The 24,511-nt window shown below is 46.4% G+C and overlaps 1 protein-coding gene across 3 annotated transcripts in view; it reads right to left on the reverse strand.

Moving 5' to 3' along the window:
• ST7 (suppression of tumorigenicity 7) overlaps nucleotides 1-16,956 on the reverse strand; it is a 124,064-nt gene extending 107,108 nt beyond the window's left edge. For 2 of the 3 annotated variants that reach the window (XM_073651908.1, XM_073651907.1), the window contains exon 1: nucleotides 16,710-16,956. In XM_073651908.1, the coding sequence (XP_073508009.1) occupies nucleotides 16,710-16,860 (151 nt within the window). In that variant the 5' untranslated portion in view covers nucleotides 16,861-16,956. Of the gene's footprint in view, nucleotides 1-16,299; nucleotides 16,412-16,709 lie in introns of those variants that run through there. The other variant, XM_073651909.1, reaches the window with a different exon arrangement.
• Nucleotides 16,957-24,511: the final 7,555 nt, after the last annotated feature.

Here is a 24,511-nt window from a genome sequence, read left to right on the forward strand (position 1 = left end):
TTCATTCGACTGAGTCCTGATTTTGCGGATCGTTGTAGCGTTCTCCGGCTGTGACTGGCCGTACATCTGGTCTTGTCAATCTTGGTCAATCGGAGATGAGGGGGTGCAGAAAAGTAATTATATGCACGCCTTTGTGACACAGTACAGTCCCTATCAAGGTGTGCATCATTGAAATAGCTGCTGTGTGAAAGCGTCCCAACGACCGCCGAGATCGTTCGTTAGATCGCTGGGGCGGCAAAAATCGTTGGGAAGTTCTGCATGTTTGACAGCTCCCCAGATATCAAGAAACGACTCTCCAGTGATCCCAAAACCGTGACATAATAACGATCTCGCTAGCGATCTCGTTATGTGTGACGGGGCCTTTAGTGTAAGATCGGGGGCAGGGACCTTAGATTAGTAGAGCCACTCTAGCCGAAAAGCAAAGCAAAAAACACAAACACACAGTGCTTTAAAAAGCTTGACCACTAGTGTACAACCCCCAATAGATAGATAGATAGATAAATCACACACACCTCAAAATCAATATCCCCCACAGCAAAGAAGGACTTGGTTAAAAAAAGGGCCTGTCAGCTGTCCTAACATGTATATGTCGGGGTCGTCCAACAGAGGAATTTCACAATGTAGAGTTATGAGAAAAGATCTTGTGGAATTCTTTTTTCACGGGGATCACATGTAGTTACTAAAACAGATACAGTGCCTACAAATAGTATTCAACCCCCTGCAGATTTAGCTGGTTGACACATGCGGAATTAACTTGGCATTGTGACATTTGTACTGTAGATCAGCCTGAAAGTGGGAAATGCACTGCAGCAAATTAAAAAAAAAAAAAAAAAAACGTTAAGCCTTTTCTGATTATTTAAGACCCTCCCCAAACTTGTGAACAGCACTCAGACATGGTCAACATGGGAAAGACAAAGGAGCATTCCAAGGCCATCAGAGACAAGATCGTGGAGGGTCACAAGGCTGGCAAGGGGTACAAAACCCTTTCCAAGGAGTTGGGCCTACCTGTCTCCACTGTTGGGAGCATCATCCGTAAGTGGAAGGCTTATGGAACTACTGTTAGCCTTCCACGGCCTGGACAGCCTTTGAAAGTGTCCTCCCGTGCTGAGGCCAGGCTTGTCCGAAGAGTCAAGGCTAACCCAAGGACAACAAGGAAGGAGCTCCGGGAAGATCTCATGGCAGTGGGGACATTGGTTTCAGTCAATACCATAAGTAACGTACTCCACCGCAATGGTCTCCGTTCCAGACGAGCCTGTATGGTACCTTTACTTTCAAAGCGTCATGTCAAGGCTCGTCTACAGTTTGCTCATGATCACTTGGAGGACTCTGAGACAGACTGGTTCAAGGTTCTATGGTCTGATGAGACCAAGATCGAGATCTTTGGTGCCAACCACACACGTGACGTTTGGAGACTGGATGGCACTGCATACGACCCCAAGAATACCATCCCTACAGTCAAGCATGGTGGTGGCAGCATCATGCTGTGGGGCTGTTTCTCAGCCAAGGGGCCTGGCCATCTGGTCCGCATCCATGGGAAGATGGATAGCACGGCCTACCTGGAGATTTTGGCCAAGAACCTCCGCTCCTCCATCAAGGATCTTAAGATGGGTCGTAATTTCATCTTCCAACAAGACAACAACCCAAAGCACACAGCCAAGAAAACCAAGGCCTGGTTCAAGAGGGAAAAAGTCAAGGTGTTGGAGTGGCCTAGTCAGTCTCCTGACCTTAACCCAATTGAAAACTTGTGGAAGGAGCTCAAGAATAAAGTCCACATGAGACACCCAAAGAACCTAGATAACTTGGAGAAGATCTGCATGGAGGAGTGGGCCAAGATAACTCCACAGACCTGTGCCGGCCTGATCAGGTCTTATAAAAGACGATTATTAGCTGTAATTGCAAACAAGGGTTATTCCACAAAATATTAAACATAGGGGTTGAATAATAATTGACCCACACTTTTATGTTTAAAATTTAATAAAATTCAACTGAGCAACATAACTTTTAGGTTTATAAGATTTATGCTTCTGTTCATAAAACCTACTCTCGTTTGCAGTTTGAAGGCTCTAACTTATTTGCATCTTATCAAACCAGCTAAATCTGCAGGGGGTTGAATACTACTTGTAGGCACTGTATGTGCTGGTGTGTCCTTTTTATACCAGACATCACTTGGGGCAAGTACAGGTCCATTTCAATTAGCAGATTTGCGTCCTTAAAAAAACACCAATAAGTAAATCTTTATTGATCAGTGGCCCAGACAGACCACACTTCATCTGTAATAGATCGCACAGGGCGTATAAACTGTCATCGTTCCCGGCAGCACTGCTCCTGTTTACACAGGACGATGACCTTGTGCTGTACAAAAGAATTTTATATGATGAACAGATGATGGTCAGCCTGTTTACATTGCAAGATTATCGTGAACCAAGCGGTCTTAAAAACTTTCCTTCACAGTAATCTTTCAGTGTAAATGCAGCGGCTTAAAAAGGTTGCTCCCATCTTCGTAGATGGACATTGTCAGATAGTGCTTGTAAATACAAGCACTTTTGCAGCAATTTACTACTTGTAAAAATTTTCAGCCGTTCGGATAAACCCTTTTCTTTTCAGTTTGTTGCCTTGGAGACCAACCACCACTGCTAAACAGAAGAACATGTTAGCAAAGGTGGTCTGTCTCCAAGGCAACAAGCTGTAATCAAAAGAAAAGCATTTACGGTATATCTCAAGAAAGGCTGAAAATTTTAATAAGCAGTACATTGCAGACTTGTTTGTATATAGAAGCACTATAAAACAAACATCAAGTGATTACGTGACTTCGACAAAACTGAAAAACACATTCCCCTCCATTTACGCCACAAGAGGTTGTCTACATGCAACTACAGCAAAAATGCAGTGTTTGAACAGTACTCAATATTCATACAAGAAAGAAATAATAAAAGTAATACTTCAGTGCAATTCCACCACATTTGATGCTGGAAACTAGATGATCGGTCTGGCAAGGTCACAGATAACATTTACGTTCCTTACATGATTGAAAAACATAGAAGTGTAGTACTTTACACCCGCTGGCTATGATAACATTCACCAGCTCTGATCCTAAATACAGCTGAGCTCTAGTAATCCCCAACAGCAGCAGCTTCCTAAAATAAATAAGGAAACCACATCCAATATTATCGGGGGTCATCTCCAGCGAGCAGCTTTACTGCAGCCATCAGGCTAAATGGCCGCAGCAGGCCTCACACACAAAGGTTGCAAATTATAATATCACAGTAATGATTAGGAGGGCAATATGTGCCCCCTGTACCCATATATAATGCACCAGACAGAGCCTGCACGTAGTGTATAGATCCATACAGCAGAACAGTATGGATCTGTTCAGCCTCGCTCCAAGCCCATGTGCTTCAGCCTTTTATTCATTAACAAATACATCTAGGAAAGGTGCCTCTCTTAAAAGGGCTTGTCTGGGGCTTTTATATTGATGGGCCATTCTTAGGCTAGGTCATCAATATCAATATCATGCTGGGTGTCGCACCCCCACCAATCAACTGTTCCAGGGCCAAAGGCCAGAAGTTTTATGCAGCTCCGCAACTCAGAACAGCGCCATCAATGGAATAGTGGCTGCGGCCGGGTACTGCACATCCATCCCCTATGGATCGGCACAGAGAAGAGCTGATCGGCAGGGGTGATGGGTGTCGCACCCCCATTGATCAGATATTGATGACCTATCCTAAGAATACCCCATCAATATAAAAGTCTTGGACAACCCCTTTAAAGCCCTTAAAGTAGCATGCCAAGGATTTGATTTTTTTTTTTTCAGTTTCATTGCGCATGCCTCGGAAGTCAGGGAGCACAGTGCACGTCACAGGGTCCGGTGATGTGCAGGGGGATATGATAACTAAGCATATAGGCGGGGATTTCTTGGCGTGCCAAGCCTGTGCAAAATGGAGTTTATAAAAACACTTTTCTCTGCAATCAAACCTCTACTATGGGCCATACAGGTATGTATAGATTTACTTTTCTATACCCTGTATGGCCATAGTAGAGGTCTGATATCTCCCAGGGGGTGACAGATTCTCTTGTATCACTTAATATTGAGGTATTTTTTACTTTTTTAAAATTTTTACCTACTGTGTAATGGGACTTCATGTGAGAATCTAAGTGCATGCTTGGATACTCAAACCAAGTATCAGAGCAGGGGACAGAGGTGAGGTCACTGTCACAGCCCCCTCCCTGAAATTAAGTGTCATCAGCGAAGCTCGTTTCAGGGGCTGTGCTCATCCCCGAGATCTGCAGTGACAGAGTCTGCTCAGATCAATCAGCCGGCAACAGAGTAGAGTCCGCATACCTGGCATGCAGAGGATGAGTGACATCACCAGCGGAGGCGGAGCTAGTCTCCTGTACGCCGAGTATTCCGACACTGCTCCACTGCCGGCTGATTATTACCGTTCTGAGCCGACAATAGTGCGGACGCTGTCACTGCAGATCGCATAGTCCACAGCTCGCAGGGAGGGACAGAGCAGGGGAGAGCACAGCTCCTGACACTAGCGTCACTGATGACGCTTCGTTTCAGGGAGAGGGTAGGGGCTGCAACCGTGACCGCAGCCTTTGCTCCCTGCTCTGATGATGCTTCGTTTGATTATCCGAGGGATGTTTTGAGATACTCAAATGGTTATTAGGCTGTGTGCCCACGATGCGCTTATGCGTTTCCGCAGCGGCAAAAACACTGCAGAAATGCTTAAAAAACGCATGGTAGAAGGTCTGCCATGTTCCCCAATGATAATCCGCATGTGCTGTGCACATGCTGCGGAAATTTCCGCTGTGGGTTATCATTGCGGAAAAAAACGCAGCACTACCAATTATTTTGCGGAATCACTGCGTTTTGGCGCCATTAACTTGCATTGGAACGCATGGATTTCTCATCACTGGATCTGTACATGTGGAATCCAAGCGTTTCAATGTGCGGATGGTACCCAGGTCTAGAGGAAAGGAGACTCTCCTCCGGACCTAGGTACCATAGAACCTGTAAAAAAAGAATACAATAAAAAATAAATATTATATTTACCTTCTGATGGCCCCCGGTCTCCTTCTCTTCGCTTGCCAGCAGATCACGGTGGACTGAAGGACCTGCGCTGACGTCATAGTCATGTGATGGCAGGTCCTTCAGTGTAGTGTACCGCGAGCTGCCGGCAAGCCAGGACGGAGCAAAGCAAGACACCGGGGGCCATCAGAAGGTAAGTATATATTTATTTTTTACCATTCTTTTCGGTCACACTATATAAATCCATGCCGGTTGCATGGATTTATATAGTGTGACCTAGTTGTCAATCACTTTCCAAGTGATGCTAAAATCGCTTGGAAAGCGCTTGTCAACCCGCATGCGGAAATGCATGAGAAGAACGCTTCACATCCGCATGTCCCTGGCAGGAAAAACGCATGTACAATCCGCATGCGTTTTTTCTGCCAGGGAGATGCAGAAACGCTCAGGAAAAATCCTCAGTATTTCTGCATCGTGGGCACATAGCCTAACTCAGGAAAAAATGAAAATAGAAGTTCGACAATGTAGTTAGGGAACGGTAGGGAATTTTTAATCCAAGTATATTAGAAAATAGCTTAGATTATGGCAATAGATAAATAGGGATTTAGAATGAAGTTTAGTTTGCCTTCAAACCACCCCTTTTTAGAGGGGTCACCATGTGATCACATGATCTAACTGAGAAGAAGTATACCATAAATTTTCAGATACTAATGGAACAACTTCTTAGGCCACGTTCACACATTCAGTATTTGGTCAGTTTTTTACCTCAGTATTTGTAAGCCAAAACCTGGAGTGGGTGATAAATACAGAAGTGGTGACGTGTTTCTCTGATACTGAGGTAAAATACTGACCAAATACTGAACGTGTGCACGTGGCCTTAAAGCGATTATCCGGGACATTGGTTAGTCTTTTCCTGTGGGGCTAAGAACTTACAAGCAGGTACTTTCTAACTACCTGCTTGTCCTGGCCGGCAATAATCCTGTTGGCTAATAGCTTTACCGTACATGACAGGTTCCTTTTATGTTTAAAGGGGTTGACTTATTTTCTGAAATTGGTACAATGGCAAAGTGTTTGCCACATACCTCATTAAAAATCCTCCGAGAGATTTTTAATTTTAGTAACAGCAGTGTATCATCCAAGCCAGGGGTGGGCAATTAATTTTCCCCGAGAGGCCACATGAGACCATGATTGCTGTGGGGGCCCGAACGAAAAGAAATTAATTTTGCTCAATATTAATATATTAATTATATTTTATATCAATTGTATCACTTAATATTGAGCGGAAGTATGTAGACATCCCCATATATACAGTATGAGCTCACACACAGCCCCATATAAACATCCCATACATGGAGGAGGAGGGGGGGGGGGGACCACACACACACACACACCCTCGCTCCCATTTCTCCGGTGGTCTGCTCCTGTCTCCTGCGCACTGACATCACTTTGTGTCTGCTGCCTCAGTCGCATACCTAGATTGGTGGAAGGAGGAGATGGTGGAAGGAGGAGATGGCAGCTCAGTCCTCCACCGGTGTATTCTTAGAATGCTGATATCGATGACAGCAGCAGAAGGACAGTGGGCGAGGGCATGGTGCTGTCTGTGGGCCACTGGGTCAGCCCTTCGACTGCCTCAGTCCATGGGCCGGACTAACCGTAAGAGGCCCGGATGTGGCCCGCGGGCTGAAATTTGCCCAGCTCTGATCTAGCCTGGTTTCCAAGGCAAGAAAAGCAGTGCTTACAAGCCCTTTACTTTAAAGCTTGCAAGTGCTGGATTCAACCAACTTTACTCCCCTTGAGCATCTCCAATACTTGAGGCAAAAGTGACTGTTTACACCATTGGATAGTGTGCCGTTCACAAAATGCTACTGGGCAGGAGTGTCAATCAACAGGACACTGCCTTCTAGAAAGCAGGAAGGCTGGAGGCAGGGCTCGGAGTGCTCCTGAAGGCAACTTGTGAAAACGCTTTAACGAAAAACTGGATTTAAATAATAGGTACTTTACAATTTTAAAAAGGTCTTTCATCAGAAAACTACAGTGGTTGCTAGCTTTTCCCTGTAGCATCCCTACGGCAAACTTTTTTTTTTTTTAACAGAAATATAAACGTGCTCAACACCTTAGATATCCGTCATCCACATATTTTTAGGATTACCCCATATTCCTGAGCACTCAGCCGAGACGTTCATGTTTTTCTTCAAATGGGAAAGGAGAATCCAAATACTAGAAGGTTCTGCTGGCGAACTACTGCCAGAGAGAATAAAAGGAACAGCCATTGGCCCAATCCTCATCTCCACAGACACCAGACATTTGCCTCCATAAACAGACTGTCAGTTGGGCCTGGCGGGTGTGCTCGAGAACAGTTTTAGTGCGGTATGGTTTCTTGCCATACCTGTTTTGTGAGAATGAGTTGTTAGGAGAATGCTGGGCTGATAACTTACTGCTTCTTTGTGTTAGTTGTAGGAATGCGCCGTTAGTACTCCTAAACAAGATTTTGGCTATGTGAATGTTGGTGTACGGCCCAATTTTTATTTATTTAAAATCGGACAGCACAGGCCCACCAAATATGTCCTATTCTAAACCGCGACAACGGACTAGAATAGGACATGTTGAGTTTCACATATCTCAGTCTCGAATCCATCATTTTCACAGACGTGAGAATGAAATTTGTGAGTCTTTATACGTCCAAGTGCTGTCTGATTAAAAAAAAAAGAAATTTAATTAATATGGAAAACAAACAATTGTATTGAAACAGCGAGAAGAAGATAACTGCATGATTTACAAAATTAACAACAAACCCTTTAAATCTACAGAAGGTTATAACCCAAAATAGAGTATGCCGTGGCAGTAAATTTCTAGACTGGGGATTATTATTAATCATTATTAACAGCCTTCAGCTCGATCTCGAGCCATGGCAACTTGATCGATGAACGCTCTGTAGGAAGATCGATCTTGTGCAAGCCTAGATCGGTCCATCAGGGTCTTGACTGTTATCTTAATGGTTTGATACAAACGGGTTTCTGGTCTTCCTCTTCACCTTGATCCTTCTATTCCTCCGACCATGATGTCCTTCTTCAGTGATTGCTCTCTTCATCTGATGTATCCATGTCTGACTTGATTTGATCGTTCTTCTTGCCGTCCATGGTATTGATAACATCCTTCTCCAGCTTTCCATCTTGACACTAAGTAATAAGTCCTTCATTCCATCTAGGCATGTTGCCATCAGACTGGCTATTATAAACCCCATTATTATGGACAACCCCCAATAACGGTCCATGTAGCCTCAGAAGGCATAGGCCTGATTCGTCATTTGCATTTTTAACTTGCACCAAATATGTGCAACTTCTCAAGTCTTAAAAATAAAAAATTATATATATGTGAGCATGCCCTTCAATGGGATATAGTTGTTGATCTGTGCAACTTTTACCAGCAACGCATAACAGGTGTGCTTTTATTTTATTTTTTGACCGACAGGCAACATTTTAATAAGTTTCATTGCAAATCTCATCAATACGCTTTCTACTTTCACTAGTAAATCTGGTCCAGTATTAAAGAACAAAGCTTATTAGTTTCAGATCATTATTTGCTAGAAAACATGCAGAGTGACAACACTTATCAGATTGGTTTGACTGCTAAGATCATGGTCTGTTCCCTTTTGAGGAGACGTCACCCATGGGAGGAAGTCCAGATGTAGCCACAAACTGTCAAAAAGGCTCAGAAGACCGTGCACGAGAAAACTGTAAAAATACTTGAGGCATTTAGCATTCATGTTACCAAGAAAACATGTGTGCTCCGGTTCAGACCGCTGCAGAAGACATTTTGAACATGGGTTTAATGTATTCTTTTTGCTGTAGTAACAATGGTTGTGAGGTTATGGAACTGTATGTTTATGGGGGTGATTTAAAAAGAATTGGGACAGCGGAACAGCGATATGGCTGGTCATGCATGCAATTGGTAAAATGCAGAGATGGTCAACTGTATGTAAGCATGCAGGAATTTATAATATCTTCAGAAAACATCCCAAAAAGCTAACAGCCATCAGCAAATTACTAGGCAAACTGAGCCACATCCAGGCTCCAACCACTAGAGGTGTGGCCACAGTAGAAGCCGAGAATGATAAAGCTACCTTGGCTCTGTAACCCAATAGAATGGGCTAATACCAAACAGTATTGTTCAGGCGCTTCAATAGCAGTGATAAATGACTGGACTGAGTCATTCACCTTGGATGAGATGGGAATAACGTGTCAAAGAATTTGTATCCTTTCAGAAAACTTTCCTTCATAAGCTGCAGTCTTTACAGGCAAAGCTTCTGAGCACACTGACTGGCTGCAGTGCTGTCAACATGACATTAGCACTGCAGACAGTTACCTGATGAAGAGCAAGCAATATTCGCTCTTTTTTTAAAGATACCACAGCTTGTGATATATTTATAGGGTTTGTCAGAAAACTAAGTTCTGCTGTGGATTGTCTTACAAAAATCCACTGAGTTTTAGCAGTGGCAAGAATGAGAATGGTTTTTTTTGGTTTGTTTTTTTTAGAAGCCTCATGCTCGTATTGCTGAGAAAGTCCGCAGTGTAAATTGACAAGATGTGGCACTAAAATCTGCAACATAAATTGGAATTGTGCTATACTGTTCAAGGATGAAGGGGAAAGGTGTGATACCGCTGCATTTCTGCAAAAAAAAATGGTCACGCCAGAATTTACTGCAGATTATTTTCTGCTGGGATTTTACAGTCAAAAAGTGCAGTGGGCACGTACCCTAATGAAACCATCGCCATTTTAATTTAAAATCAATAGGATACAAGTCCCTCTCCTGAAATCTACATCTACAGGTGCGTCTCACTAAATTAGAATATCAAAGAGTTAATTTATTTCAGTTCTTCAATACAAAAAGTGAAACTCATTATATAGAGTCATTACAGAGTGATCTATTTCAAGTGTTTATTTCTGTTAATGTTGAGGATTATGGGTTACAGCCAATGAAAACACAAAAGTCATTATCTCAGTAAATTAGAATACTTTATAACAACAGCTGGAAAAATGTTTTTTTTTTTTTTTAAATCCAAGATGTTGGCCTACTGAAATGTATGTTCAGTAAATGCACTCATACTTGGTTAGGACTCCTTTTGCATCAATTACTGCATCAATGCGGCGTGGCATGGAGGCGATCAGCCTGTGGCACTGCTGAGGTGTTATGGAAGCCCAGGTTGCTTTGATAGCAGCCTTCAGCTCATCTGCATTGTTGGGTCTGGTGTCTCATCTTCCTCTTGACAATACCCCATAGATTCTCTATGGGGTTAAGGTCAGGCGAGTTTGCTGGCCAATCAAGCACAGTGATACTGTTGTTTTTAAACCAGGTATTGGTACTTTTGGCAGTGTGGACAGGTGCCAAGTAGTGATGAGCGAGCATGCTCGTTATTCAAGATTTACGAGCATGCTTGGGTGTTATGTTTGAATCGGGCTGTGTGCAATTTGTGATTGTTTGACAGCTTTAATACATGTGAGGAATGCCTGTTTCTTAGGCATTCCTCACATGTATTAAAGCTGTGAAACGGACACAAATCATTCACACAGCCCGACTCAAACATAACACCCGAGCATGCTGAAGATACTCGGCGAGCACCCGAGCATGCTCTCCGAAAGGGTTAACAGAACATACTCTCTCATCACTAGTACCAAGTCCAGCTAGACAATGAAATTTCCATCTCCAAAAAGCTTGTCGACAAAGGGAAGCATGAAGTGCTCTAAAACTTCCTGGTAGACGGCTGCGCTGACTTTGGTCTTGATAAAACACAGTGGACCTACACCAGCAGATGACATGGCTCCCCAAACCATCACTGACTGTGGCAACTTCACACTAGACCTCAAGCAGCTTGGACTGTGGCCTCTCCACTCTTCCTCCAGACTCTGGGACCTTGATTTCCAAATGAAAATTGGAACCTTGTGGAGTGTGTCAATGACTGCCTTCTGGACATCTGTCAAGTCAGCAGTCTTCCCCATGATTGTGGAGCCTACTGAAACAGATTAGGGGACCTTTTTAAACGCTTAGGAAGCCTTTGCAGGTGTGTTTTGTTAATTATTCTAATTTATTGAGATAATGACTTGTAATTTCCTTGGCTGTAAGCCATAATCATCAACATTAATAGAAATAAACACTTGAAATTTATCACTCTATATAACATATGTGTTTCACTTTTTGGATTGAAGAACTGAAATAAATTAACTTTTTGATGGTATTCTAATATAGCGAGATGCATCTGTATCTGGAGAACAAGGACCAGTCACTTTATTTGTTTGAAGATCAAGTCCATTTGGAGAGGAGGCTACATGCATGCATTAATGCTATATAAGGAGGTCCTCTACGGGAGATGCTTCTTGGGGAATACACCGCTTCAATCGGACATCATTTTTTAAATATTTAAATCAAACAAAAAAAAAAAAAAAAAAAACTTATATGCAATCAGGGTCATGGGGCATATACGGCCATAGAATTCCCTGCTTGAGGGCTGTGTAAGAGCTGTATTTTTGCAGCCTAGCTGTAGCCTTCAGAGGTTCGCCAGCAGGGCCAGCTATATTTAGCATCTGCAGCTATATTTTATGTCCTTAACCACAGTGCATACTAAATGCATTGCCTAATGGTGAGACTTATCCAGCATGCTTTTCTAGTACCATCATTACTACATAGACATCTTCTATACCCAATGTATGACAGATCACCAGGCGCACAGCAACTCCAAGTCTGGATGTAACCTACAGCTAACAATTAAGCAAAGGTCAGGAATATTGGAGGCCAGGACAACCTCTCCAAATTGTGGCACTGAAGACGAGCCATAGGTCACCTATTCACAGTTTATCTCACCTTCTATCCGCTTTTGATAATCTCTCCTTGTTAAACGCGTCCCCCGATAAGCTGATTACAGGGAGTCCCGGGAGGGGTCATCTGACCAGAGGTGCCGATTACTCCAGAGCAAGAAAGAGATCCTCAGACAACTGATACTTGTATTGGGCCAAAATCAGACACAGCTTTTGTTGCAGTTTTTTCGAGCCAAATAGTCTGCTGCCAGGATTTGCCATCTTCAAAAGTGGTTTTCCTGGCTCCTTCATACTACTCGGCTGATCAAGTGATGACTAGATTCTCATGCGCTTCTCTCAATGTTGTATTGGAGCCATGTTCTATTGAGAGAGGTAGATGAGAATCTAGCCAGCAAGTGACCGCAGCTATGCAAATCGCATCCTTGTGGTCACGTGACAGCACATTCGCACTGGGAATAAAGAGGAATCGTGACAGTTTGCGCCTTGCACACATATTTTCAGTAATCATCAGTCATATAGAGCGACTGCAGAAATCTGTCTAAGGGGAAAACCATTTTAAGTTTGATCATCTAGGACAGGCTTCTTTGGCTATGCAGGGCACAGAGCGCACACGTTTTAAAGCGGAACAGTCGTCTTTATTATTGAATTTTGAAATAAAAATTCACATGAAAATAAGCAACTTTGTAATATGTCTTAATCAGAGAAATCTGGTTCGCTCTCTTCCAGAATGGATCTTTCATTCTCAATTCATAGATAAAATCTGTATTCAGTGAAGATAGATAGTAACTTATCTCCTATGTAGAAGGGAGGGCTCCTATCTATACACAATCTCATCAGTAGTAACGGCCATCCAGGGGCGTACATAGAAATCATGGGGCCCCATAGCAGAAGGCTCTAATAGCCCCACCCCCCACAAAATAATAACTATTTGTCGGGTCACAGAAGAGCAGATCTCACAACTTTACAGCCTTTACATAGTAATTTTCCTCCTGCTGAAGTCCTAGATTCCTCTTTCATTGCCCCATAAAGTATGATGCCAACAAAAGTGCCCCCCCAAACACAGTACGATACCCCCATGGTGAATTCCTCCATATGCACAGTATAATGACCCTACTGTACCCCACCTCAACTCCCAGGGCAAAGTATGGTGACCCTAACAGTATAATCCCCCAACTCTGACCCCCACACAGCCCTCCATACATTATAATGTGCCTATATGCAGTATAATGGCCAGCACTAGCCCTCCAAACAGTACAATGGCCCCCACACAGCCCTCCAAACAGTATAATGGACCCCACACAAACCTTCACACTGTATAATTGCTTCCATACAGTATAATGGCCCCCCACATAGCCCTCAAAATATTATAATGGCCCCACAGCCTTCCATATAGTATAATACACCACCGATAATTCTCCATATAGTATAATGCGCCCCCCCATAATCCTCCATATAGTATAATGAACTTCCCATGGTCCTCCATAGAATATAATGCACTCCCCATAGTCCTCCATACAGTATATTACACACCCCATAGGGTAAAATGCAGCCCCCATATAGTATAATGCACCCCACAGTCCTGCAGTATTATGGGCACGACGTACTCACTGATTTTAAAATACCGTATACTTTAAATAAGCCGACCCGAGTATAAACAGAGGCTCCTAATTTGAACACAAAAAAACTGGGAAAAGGTATTGACTCGAGTGTAAGCCTAGGGTGGGAAATGCAGCAGCTACTGGTAAATTTCCCCAATCCTGGTATGTGTGGCCCCCTCAAAGCCCCAATCACTGCACACATAAAAAAAATAAACACTTATACTCACCTTCCTTCCTCACCTCTGCTCCAGTGCTGGGTCCTGTTTGCCAGCAGCTCATGTCGGCATCTGAGCAGCGTGCGCTCTCAAGACACTGCTGTGAGCCGCCGGCATATTCACTCCTCTCCAGGCCAGGACTATGGGCGTGGAGAAGCGTGAATATGCATTCTCTTTAAAAGAGAGCACTGTCAGCAGGATCTGCGGCTCAGCGCTCCTCTGTGCCCGCTATTAAAGAGAATGAATATTCCCTCTTCTCCACGCCCATGGGAGTGGAGAAGAGGGAATATTCATTTGCCTTTAGCAGCGGGCACACGTGGTAGCTGTAGCAGCCGTGCCCCACTCCTCCACCACCGCAACCTCCTACTCACCTATCCTCCTCGTTCCCAAGCTGCTTCGGGCCCTCCCGGCTCAAGGGCCCCCCTCTGGTCAAGGGCCCCATAGCAGTGGCGTGGCCTGCCGCCATTGGCAGTACGCCACTATGGCCATCTATCTCAGTAAGGTAAAATTCTGGCTTCACTGAATATTATTGAGAATGAATGAATGATCACTCTTGATAGAGAAAAAAAAAAAAGCGGATTTATCAGAGATATTACAAAGCTTCTTATTTCCACTTCTGCCATTGGTTAATGAAAAACATTAAAATGACAGTTACTCTTTAAGACCTTTGCACCCTGTGAATACCACCCTGACCCATCTGGAAATTAAGGGAGCCTACACATAGCAGGTTGGGCAGTGTGGGTGCAAAGGCTAGCAGGGAATTGCAGCGTATCTGTGGTGTGGTTTGTTCTATACAAGGTTTCAGTGTGCATCCAAAACCTGCTATGCAGAACCATGGGGAACTGCGCAAACCACGTATGTGCAGGTCAGAAGGCTACATGCATGGGTATACTTATGGTGCCTCCATGCTGAAACCATACAGCCAATTAAGCCATTAGGCACCTGCTAAGATACTGACGTTACGAAATCCAAAACACACACTCTTCAGATACAAGGACATCTTCACTGAATACAGTCAGGCTTAAGACTATGTTCACACGCAGCTTTTTCTTCAGCTTAATTTTTTTTTGCAGATTACGTGCGTTTTGTCCTCAGTACATGTTTAATAAAGTTAGTTTTATTCACCATAAATGCAGCAAAACCAGTTTGCTGTGGGTTTTAATGCATGCTCAATGCTTTCTATGGGTGAAACAAAATGCTGAAAAAAGCTGGAAGAATTGACGTACTGCAGGTTTTCAATAATGCTGAAGTTCTGAAATTCAGGAAATGTGAACATACTCCAAGGAAAGCAGGCAGTGAGAACTTGACCATTTAATCATACTTCATCTATCCACACAACAGGTGATTAATGTCTGAATGTAGGGGCCCCACCAATCACTAGACTGGTGGTCCCTCATAATTCACGACCACAGTGAGATTTTGAATGAAGTGGTGGTCGAGCATGTGCGGCACTGTTACACTCAATGGGAAGACAAGTATAGAGCCTGGCTGGCCAATTGAAACCATGTGAATCTGTCTGTGTGGGTTCTTTGGAGGTTCAAATCAGAGAAAATGTACTATAAAAATTATCTTCCAATTAGATGTGGAAGACAAGCCTCCCCTCCCCCCCCAACGGAAGTGTGGAAGACAAGCCTCCCCTCCCCCCCCAACGGAAGTGTGGAAGACAAGCCTCCCCTCCCCCCCCAACGGAAGTGTGGAAGACAAGCCTCCCCTCCCCCCCCAACGGAAGTGTGGAAGACAAGCCTCCCCTTCCCCCCCCAACGGAAGTGTGGAAGACAAGCCTCCCCTTCCCCCCCCAACGGAAGTGTGGAAGACAAGCCTCCCCCCCCCCCCCAGCACCCCCAACGGAAGTGTGGAAGACAAGCCTCCCCTCCCCCCCCAGCACCCCCAACGGAAGTGTGGAAGACAAGCCTCCCCTCCCCCCCCAGCACCCCCAACGGAAGTGTGGAAGACAAGCCTCCCCTCCCCCCCCCCAGCACCCCCAACGGAAGTGTGGAAGACAAGCCTCCCCTCCCCCCCCCCAGCACCCCCAACGGAAGTGTGGAAGACAAGCCTCCCCTCCCCCCCCCAGCACCCCCAACAGAAGTGTGGAAGACAAGCCTCCCCTCCCCCCCCAGCACCCCCAACGGAAGTGTGGAAGACAAGCCTCCCCTCCCCCCCCCAGCACCCCCAACAGAAGTGTGGAAGACAAGCCTCCCCTCCCCCCCCAGCACCCCCAACGGAAGTGTGGAAGACAAGCCTCCCCCACACCCCTGAGATTGGCGGCATGTACCACTCACCCAAAGCCGCGCACTAGTAGGCCCTTTATTACAGAACATAATATGAGATAAGACGCTTATCTGGACAAAATACTCTACCATATACAGCACTTTAGTAGCCAGTTGACATATTTGATGGCCAAGAATAAAAACTTCCATATAGGATCAACAAGTCGAAAAACAAAGGTATCAGTCACTGGGCAGGTGGTCGGGCCGCTGGTTCCTCGGGTGGGCACGCATCACACAGTTGGGGGGGGGGGGGATTAGCTCTCTGCCAGGTTTATCACACCTACAACATTTTCATTGGAATCTTAAAATAAAAGGAGGAGATTCCTAGCCCAGCTCCGACCCTGAAGGTGACCCCCGGTACAGGGTCCTATCCCTGGGCATACCTTGGTAAATGAGCAGGACTGGGCCATCTGTTACTACTAGAACATCTGCTATGGAGGAGGAGAGAAGAAAATGAAGCAGAAAATCACTTGTGTCCATCATGAGAGCTTCCACGAGTGACAGCAGATTACACGCCCGTGACGTCACGGCACCGCAGATATACCGCACACGTAGTGCTAGTGAGGGAACTCGCACAAGTTTCCCGGGCGCTAGGACCCAGCAGGCTCCTCGCAGCCATCCATTGAAAAGTCCATAAGAAAACAACAGAATATCGGTGAGAAGTGTCCGCGCTGCCCGGTGCTGCGGGCAGGCAGTCTGTGCTCACCGCCCGCTGTGCCAGGGACTTCACCAGGAAAGTCTCCGCTCCTGCCCTCCCCCGTGCAGAGAACGTGGCAGTGCCCCCTCCTCCTACCTGTGCTCAGATTGTCATTGATCTTCAGGGGGACCCTCAGGATGTAGACGAGGAAGAGCATGAAGAAGAACCACACGGTCCACAGATAGGTCCACGACCACAGCACGCACGACTTCAGCTGCTCCAGGAAGCCTGTCCCAGCTTCAGCCATATTTTATTGTGTGAGCGGCGGAGCTGCCTGTGTGTGCGGCCCACAGTGCAGCCAATCCCAGCAGCAAGGCCTCCGCCCCCGCCACTGGTTACCACACAAGCGGCGGCTAGGAAAGCTCTCAGTGCGACCTGTGCAGGAGACGCGTGCGACAGATGGGCTGCGTGACCCACTGCTGACATCATTGCTGAGGCCTCTTTCTCACACACTTTTTGTGGTGATTTTTTATAAGATTTTTTTGTAAGCATTTCTTTGTAAACCGCCATACTGCTGCTATGGAAGAATAATCTGTCATTTTTTTTAGGCTTTTTTTTTTTTTTTTTTACAATAAGCATAAAATGCAGAGCAGCTTACAAGCAGAAGACGCCAAAAGAATGGACCGGTCACTAAGGCCATGTGCACACGTTCAGTATTTGGTCAGTATTTTACATCTGTATCTGTAAGCCAAATCCAGGAGTGGATGAAAAATACAGAAGTGGTGACGTGTTTCTAGTATACACTGCTCAAAAAAATAAAGGGAACACTGAAATAACACATCCTAGATCTGAATGAATGAAATATCCTCATTGAATACTTTGTTCTGTACAAAGTTGAATGTGCTGACAACAAAATCACACAAAAATCATCAATGGAAATCAAATTTATTAACCAATGGAGGCCTGGATTTGGAATCACCCCTAAAATTAAAGTGGAAAAACACACTACAGGCTGATCCAACTTTGATGTAATGTCCTTAAAACAAGTCAAAATGAGGCTCAGTATTGTGTGTGACCTCAACGTGCCTGTATGACCTCTCTACAACGCCTGGGCATGATCCTGATGAGGTTGCGGATGGTCTCCTGTGGGATCTCCTCCCAGACCTGGACTAAAGCATCAGCCAACTTCTGGACAGCCTGTGGTGCAACGTGACGTTGGTGGATGGAGCGAGACATGATGTCCCAGATGTGCTCAATCGGATTCAGGTCGGGGGAATGGGCGGGCCAGTCCATAGCTTCAATGCCTTCATCTTGCAGGAACTGCTGACACACTCCAGCCACATGAGGTCTGGCATTGTCCTGCATTAGGAGGAACCCAGGGCCACCCGCACCAGCATATGGTCTCACAAGGGGTCTGAGGATCTCATCTCGGTACATAATGGCAGTCAGGCTACCTCTGGCGAGCACATGGAGGGCTGTGAGGCCCTCCAAAGAAATGCCACCCCACACCACTACTGACCCACTGCCAAACCGGTCATGCTGAAGGATGTTGCAGGCAGCAGATCGCTCTCCACGGCGTCTCCAGACTCTGCCACGTGCTCAGTGTGAACCTGCTTTCATCTGTGAAGAGCACAGGGCGCCAGTGGCGACTTTGCCAATCCTGGTGTTCTGTGGCAAATGCAAAGCACCCTGCACGGTGTTGGGCTGTGAGCACAACCCCCCATCTGTGGACGTCGGGCCCTCATACCACCCTCATGGAGTCGGTTTCTAACCGTTTGTGCAGACACATGCACATTTGTGGCTTGCTGGAGGTCATTTTGCAGGGCTCTGGCAGTGCTCCTCCTGTTCCTCCTTGCACAAAAGCGGAGGTAGCGGTCCTGCTGCTGGGTTGTTGCCCTCCTACGGCCCCCTCCACGTCTCCTGGTGTACTGGCCTGTCTTCTGGTAGCGCCTCCAGCCTCTGGACACTATGCTGACAGACACAGCAAACCTTCTTGCCACAGCTCGCATTGATGTGCCATCCTGGATGAGCTGCACTATCTGAGCAACTTCTGTGGGTTGTAGAGTCCGTCTCATGCTACCACGAGTGTGAAAACACAACCAACATTCAAAAGTGACCAAAACATCAGCCAGAAAGCATTGGTACTGAGATGTGGTCTGTGGTCCCCACCTGCAGAACCACTCCTTTATTGAGGGTGTCTTGATAATTGCCAATAATTTCCATCTATTGTCTATTCCATTTGCACAACAGCATGTGAAATTGATTGTCAATCAGTGTTGCTTCCTAAGTGGGTAGTTTGATTTCACAGAAGTTTGATTTACTTGCAGTTATATTTTGTTGTTTAAGTGTTCCCTTATTTTTTTGAGCAGTGTACTTTTACTCTGACTGTTCCACTCCTGGTTTTGGCTTACAAATACTGATGTAAAATACTGACTGAATACTGATAGTGTGAACGTGCCCTTAACTGCTTCACAGTTTTCAAAGCCTCAAGCGATTTAAAGAAGCTCAAAAGCCTGACAGTGTGCACAGCAGTAAATTCCCTGGCTTTATTCTTTTTAGCTCTCTGTCGGGCGGGTTACGGTCGTACCTACCTGGATGAGATGTGCACACCCTTCTAGCGTACACCGCTTCAGGACACGCTGCTTCTTTGGGGAGTGTTGGAGGAGTTTTTAATCCTTTTTTTTTCTGAAGCATTTTTTTCAATTTTTCAGCCATTCGATTGGACAGTGCCTGGTTGTGTTTTTCAAAACTTGAAGCGGAGGAAAAATGCTTAAAGGGAACCTGTCAGGTCCCCCATGCCCTCCGACTCAGCAGTCAACCATAGGTGATAAAACCCCCTGCCTAACCAGCCCTGTGTAACAGAATTCAGTTCAATAAATGCTTTAAGAAGGCATTTAGAACCTCCGCTTTCCCTATGCTAATGAGGGCTTTGACTAGTTGATGGGGCATTAGTTCCCCAGACTAGTCGGCCCTCTTACATGTTATAACGCCCCTGTGGGTGTGATAACATAATTTGCACAAGCGGCATCATCATCAGCTAATGCAAATGTGCGCAGGCATGCCGCTCATTCCATCAGCGTCACTGAAGCCAGGTGTGCGCTTCCCCACTTCAGAGAAGCACTGAGCATGACTGAAAGTTCAGAAGATGGCTTCTGGTCATGCTCAGTGCGTCTCTGAAGTGGGGAAGCGCACACCTGGCTTCAGTGACGCTGATGGAATGAGCGACAGTTCCGCTGTCTGTCTCTGGAGGTGAATGACCTCCAATGTGAGGTTCAGCAGCAGTATCACCGGTTACAGGCCGCCAATGTAGGGGTTTCTGCTTGTAGACCTGTCCAGTCTGAACCCAAGGTTGCCCTCCCAGACAGGTTTTCAGAAGGTAGTGACAAGTTTTTTGTGTTTAAGGAGGCATGCAAATTGTACTTCAAACTTCGTCCCTACTCCTCCGGTAATGAGGAGCAACGGGTTGGTATTGTGATCTCTCTATTGCAGGGCGATCCTCAGTTATGGGCGTTTTCGTTACTCAGGACTCAGTTTGTCTCCAGTCTGTGGAGGTTTTATTTTTGGAGCTCTTGCCCTCATCTATGATGACCCTGACTGAGTCGCCTTGACTGAGTCTAGGCTACGTCGCCTTCAGCAGGGGATTCAGTCAGTGGAAACGTACAGTTCGGAATTCCATAGATGGGCAACGGATTGCAAGTGGAATGACTCAGCCCTTAAAAGTCAATTTTGTGAGAGGCTTACTGAAAGGTTGAAAGATGCCTTGGCCATACGTCTGGATAGGCGCCTTCAGGATAGACGGGTGCAACCTTCTTCTCCGGAGCCTTCTTGTCGGGGTTGTGTACCTTTGCCAAGGGAGCGGTCTCGGGGTGAACCAGTATTGGGGGAGGTGGAGGAACCTATGCAGTTGGGGGGTGTGTAGCGCCGGCGTCCCTGCCCTCTGCTAGGCAGGGACGCTGTTCCCCTCACCTCCCTGCTCCGTGCCCGGCGTCCTCCTCCCGCTCTGCTGGCAGCGCGCGCTCCTTCCCGTCCACTGTGCTTAGGGCGCGCGCGCGCGCTCTCCCTCCCTCTTAAAGGGGCCGCGCGCGCCGTCCTAAGGAGTCCCCGGCCAATGGCCGGAGGACTTCACCATATTTAAGGCACCTCCTCCAAAATGGAGGTGCCCGAGCAATGTTGTTGCACTGTTCACTACTCTGCTTCAGCCCTCAGGTCCCGTTGCCAGTTACCTGCCAGTTACCTGCCAGATTCCTGCCTGATTATCTGCTACCTGCCTGCTAGTCTGAGGTCCGACGGTCTGCCTTACTACTCCTGTCAGTCTGTCTAAGGACCAGCCTGCCCGCTCACCTGGGAGCGCACATCAGCCACCTGCCTGCTTGCCTGAGGTCCGACGGTCTGCCTTCCATCTCCTGTCAGTCTGTCTATGGACCAGCTTGCCCGCTCACCTGGGAGCACACACCAGCTACCTGCCTGCTAGTCTACCTGGAGGCTCCGCCGTCACGTGCTGTGACCACCTGCCTGTCCAGTGACTCCTGCTCGCTCACCTGGGAGTGCTCATCTGCTGCCTGTCTGCTAGCCTACCTGGAGGCTCTGCCGTCACGTGCTGTGACCACCCTCCTGTCCAGAGACTTCTGCCCGCTCACCTGGGAGCGCTCATCTGCCGCCTGTCTGTTGGTCTTCCTGGAGGCTCCGCCGTCACATGCTGTGACCACCCGTTCATCCAGAGACTCTCGCCTGCTCACCTGGGAGCTCACGTCTATCATCAGCCGCCACAGGTCGTACCAACCCTTTACCTAGAGACTGCCCCGGTCACTTGCCGTGACCATCTGCCCGTTCATCCAGAGACTGCCCCGGTCACTTGCCGTGACCATCTGCCCGTTCATCCAGAGACTGCCCCGGTCACTTGCCGTGACCATCTGCCCGTTCATCCAGAGACTGCCCCGGTCACTTGCCGTGACCATCTGCCCGTTCATTCAGAGACTGCCCCGGTCACTTGCCGTGACCTCCTGCCCGTCTTCCCTGGTCGCCACCCGCTCCCTTACAAGGACTGCCCCCTTGTATAGTAGCTCAGAGGTTCCGCCTCCCAGACCCGTTACAGGGTGTCTCTACATCATACATCTCCCCGGAGATTCACAAGAAAAGAGGCGTATGTTTTATTTGTGAGTAAAAGGGACACTTTGTTGGGACCTGTCCTTCAATTTCTAAACGAAAGGAGACTCGTTTAACTCTTGGTAGTCTGGAGTTGCATAAACAAGGGGTGCATTTGTGGCCAAACTGCAGTTCCCGTTTTGTCTGACATCAGAGGTGGTGCTAGAGAGCAAAACCGAAAAAAATTCAGTGTTTGTTGATAGTGGAGTCGGGATCAGCATGGTTGATACTTAGTTTGTGAAAACTCATGATCTTGCTTGCTGTGCTTTAGCTGAACCTATTCCCATCTTTGCCATTGACTCAGCGCCACTTGCACAGAAAGCATTTACTCAGATGGTACATAATGTAAAACTGAGGGTGGGGTCAATTCATTGTGAATTCATCCCTTGCTATGTTTTGGAAAATCTCCCTACTCCGATTGTTTTAGGTATCCCCTGGCTTGTTAAACATAATCCGTTGGTGGATTGTCTAACCGGGGAGATTACTGAATGGGGAGATTACTGCAATGAGAACTGTCTGAATGTTTCTATTGCTGCTGTCTCTACGGGAATACTGCCTGCTTTTCTGTCTGGTTTTGAGGACGTTTTTTCTGAAAAGGGGTGTCAGGATTTGCCTCCTCATCGTGCTTATGACTATCCTATTATGCTGAACCCTGGAGCTAAACTACCAAAGTCCAGACTATATAATCTTTCTGGCCCTGAGAGACAAGCCATGAAGGATTTCATTGCGGAAAGTCTGGAGAAGGGACATATCAGACCCTCATCTTCGCCCGTGGCCGCGGGGTTCTTCTTTGTGAAGAACAAAGATGGCGGTCTACGTCCCTGTTTAAATTTCCGGAAATTAAATCAAATTACCATCCGTGATCCATACCCTCTTCCTCTGATTCCTGATTTGTTCAGCCAGGTTGTGGGAGCTAAGGTATTCTCCAAGTTGGATTTAAAGGGAGCCTACAATCTGTTTAGAATCAGAAAAAGGGACGAATGGAAGACAGCGTTCAATACCCCGGAAGGTCATTTCGAGAGTCTGGTTATGCCTTTTGGTTCGACCAATGCACCTGCGGTATTCCAGCATTTCATAAATGATATTTTTCATTATTTGATGGGGAGGTTTGTGGTGGTCTATCTGGACGATATTTTGGTTTATTCACCTGATTTTGAGACCCATCGGGGGCATGTTAAGCAGGTGCTCCAGATATTAAGGGATAACAAACTTTATGCCAAACTCGAAAAATGTGTTTTTGCTGTTCACGAGGTGCAGTTTTTGGGGTACTTGTTGTCATCTTCAGGTTTCGGATGGATTCGGAGAAGATTCGTGCAGTCCTTGACTGGGAATGTCCTGAGAACCTGAAGGCCCTACAACGTTTTCTGGGCTTTACTAATTTTTACAAGAAATTCATCCAAAATTACTCGGTGGTAGTGAAACCCCTTACTGACATGACTTCTTCCTTAAAGAAGCATTTTGCCACTGCACCTATTCTCAGTCAACCCGATGTTTCTCAACCCTTTATTGTGGAGGTTGATGCTTCGGATGTCGGGGTTGGGGCTGTGTTGTCTCAGGGTTCGTACCCTGGTAAATGGTGTTCATGCGCCTTCTTTTCTAAAAAATTGTCTTCGGCTGAGAGAAATTATGACGTGGGTAATAGGGAACTTTTGGCGATCAAATTGGCGTTCGAGGAATGGCAACACTGGTTGGAGGGGGCTGTCCATCCTATTACTGTTATTACTGATCATACGAACCTGTCATATCTCCAGTCGGCTAAACGTCTCAACCCTAGGCAAGCCAGATGGTCCCTGATTTTTACTAGGTTCAATTTTGTTGTCACTTTTCGTCCAGGGGTCAAAAATGTCAATGCTGATGCTTTGTCCCGGAGCTTCCCTGGTGGTGGTGACCATGAGAACCCTGCCCCGATATTACATAAAGGGTTAGTTATTTCGGCTCTTTTTCCTGAACTGGAGGGTGAGGTGCTGGAGGCTCAGGGGGGCGCCCCTGCCTCCTGTCCTTCAGGAAAGTTATTTGTACCACCTGATCTGCGCCGTAAAGTAATCAAGGAACATCATATCTCTGCTTGCTGGGCATCCAGGTGGTAAGGCAACCTCGGATCTCCTTTCGTCGTTTTTGGTGGCCGGGGTTGCATCGGGATGTAATTGAACACGTAGCTGCTTGTAGTATTTGCGCGCATTCTAAGGTTTCACACACCCGTCCATCTGGTATTCTTCTTCCGCTGCCTATCCCTAGCAGGCCATGGACACACTTGTCCATGGATTTTATTACTGACCTACCGGTTTCTGTAGGCAAAACGGTGGTTTTGGTAGTAGTAGATAGGTTCAGTAAAATGGTTTACTTTGTCACTTTACCTGCACTTCCCAATGCTAAGACACTTGCTCAGGTGTTCATAAATGAGATTGTGAAGCTTCACGGGGTTTCCTCCAATGTGGTGTCTGATCGGGGGACCCAGTTTGTTTCCAAGTTCTCGAAGGCATTCTGTTCTCAACTGGGGGTGCAGCTGTCCTTTTCCTCTGCCTTCCACCCTCAATCGAATGGTCAGACTGAGCGGGTCAATCAGAACTTGGAGACATACCTCAGGTGTTTCGTCTCCGAAAATCAGGACGATCCTACTTACCGCTGGCACAATTTGCCATTAATAATCATCAAGAATCCACTGACAGGTCACCGTTTTTCGGTGCATACGGTTATCATCCACAGTTTGGTACTGTCAGTGGGGGTGGAGCTTCAGGAGTTGCTGAAGAGGAACGGTTTGCTTCGTCGCTCTCCTCTGTGTGGTAGGGTGTTCTGTGTAATTTGAAGACCATGGGGGA

Source organism: Phyllobates terribilis, unplaced genomic scaffold (assembly GCF_046119375.1).
Source record: "Phyllobates terribilis strain yellow unplaced genomic scaffold, ASM4611937v1 Scaffold_11__3_contigs__length_659146591, whole genome shotgun sequence".
Lineage (NCBI taxonomy): Eukaryota > Metazoa > Chordata > Amphibia > Anura > Dendrobatidae > Phyllobates > Phyllobates terribilis.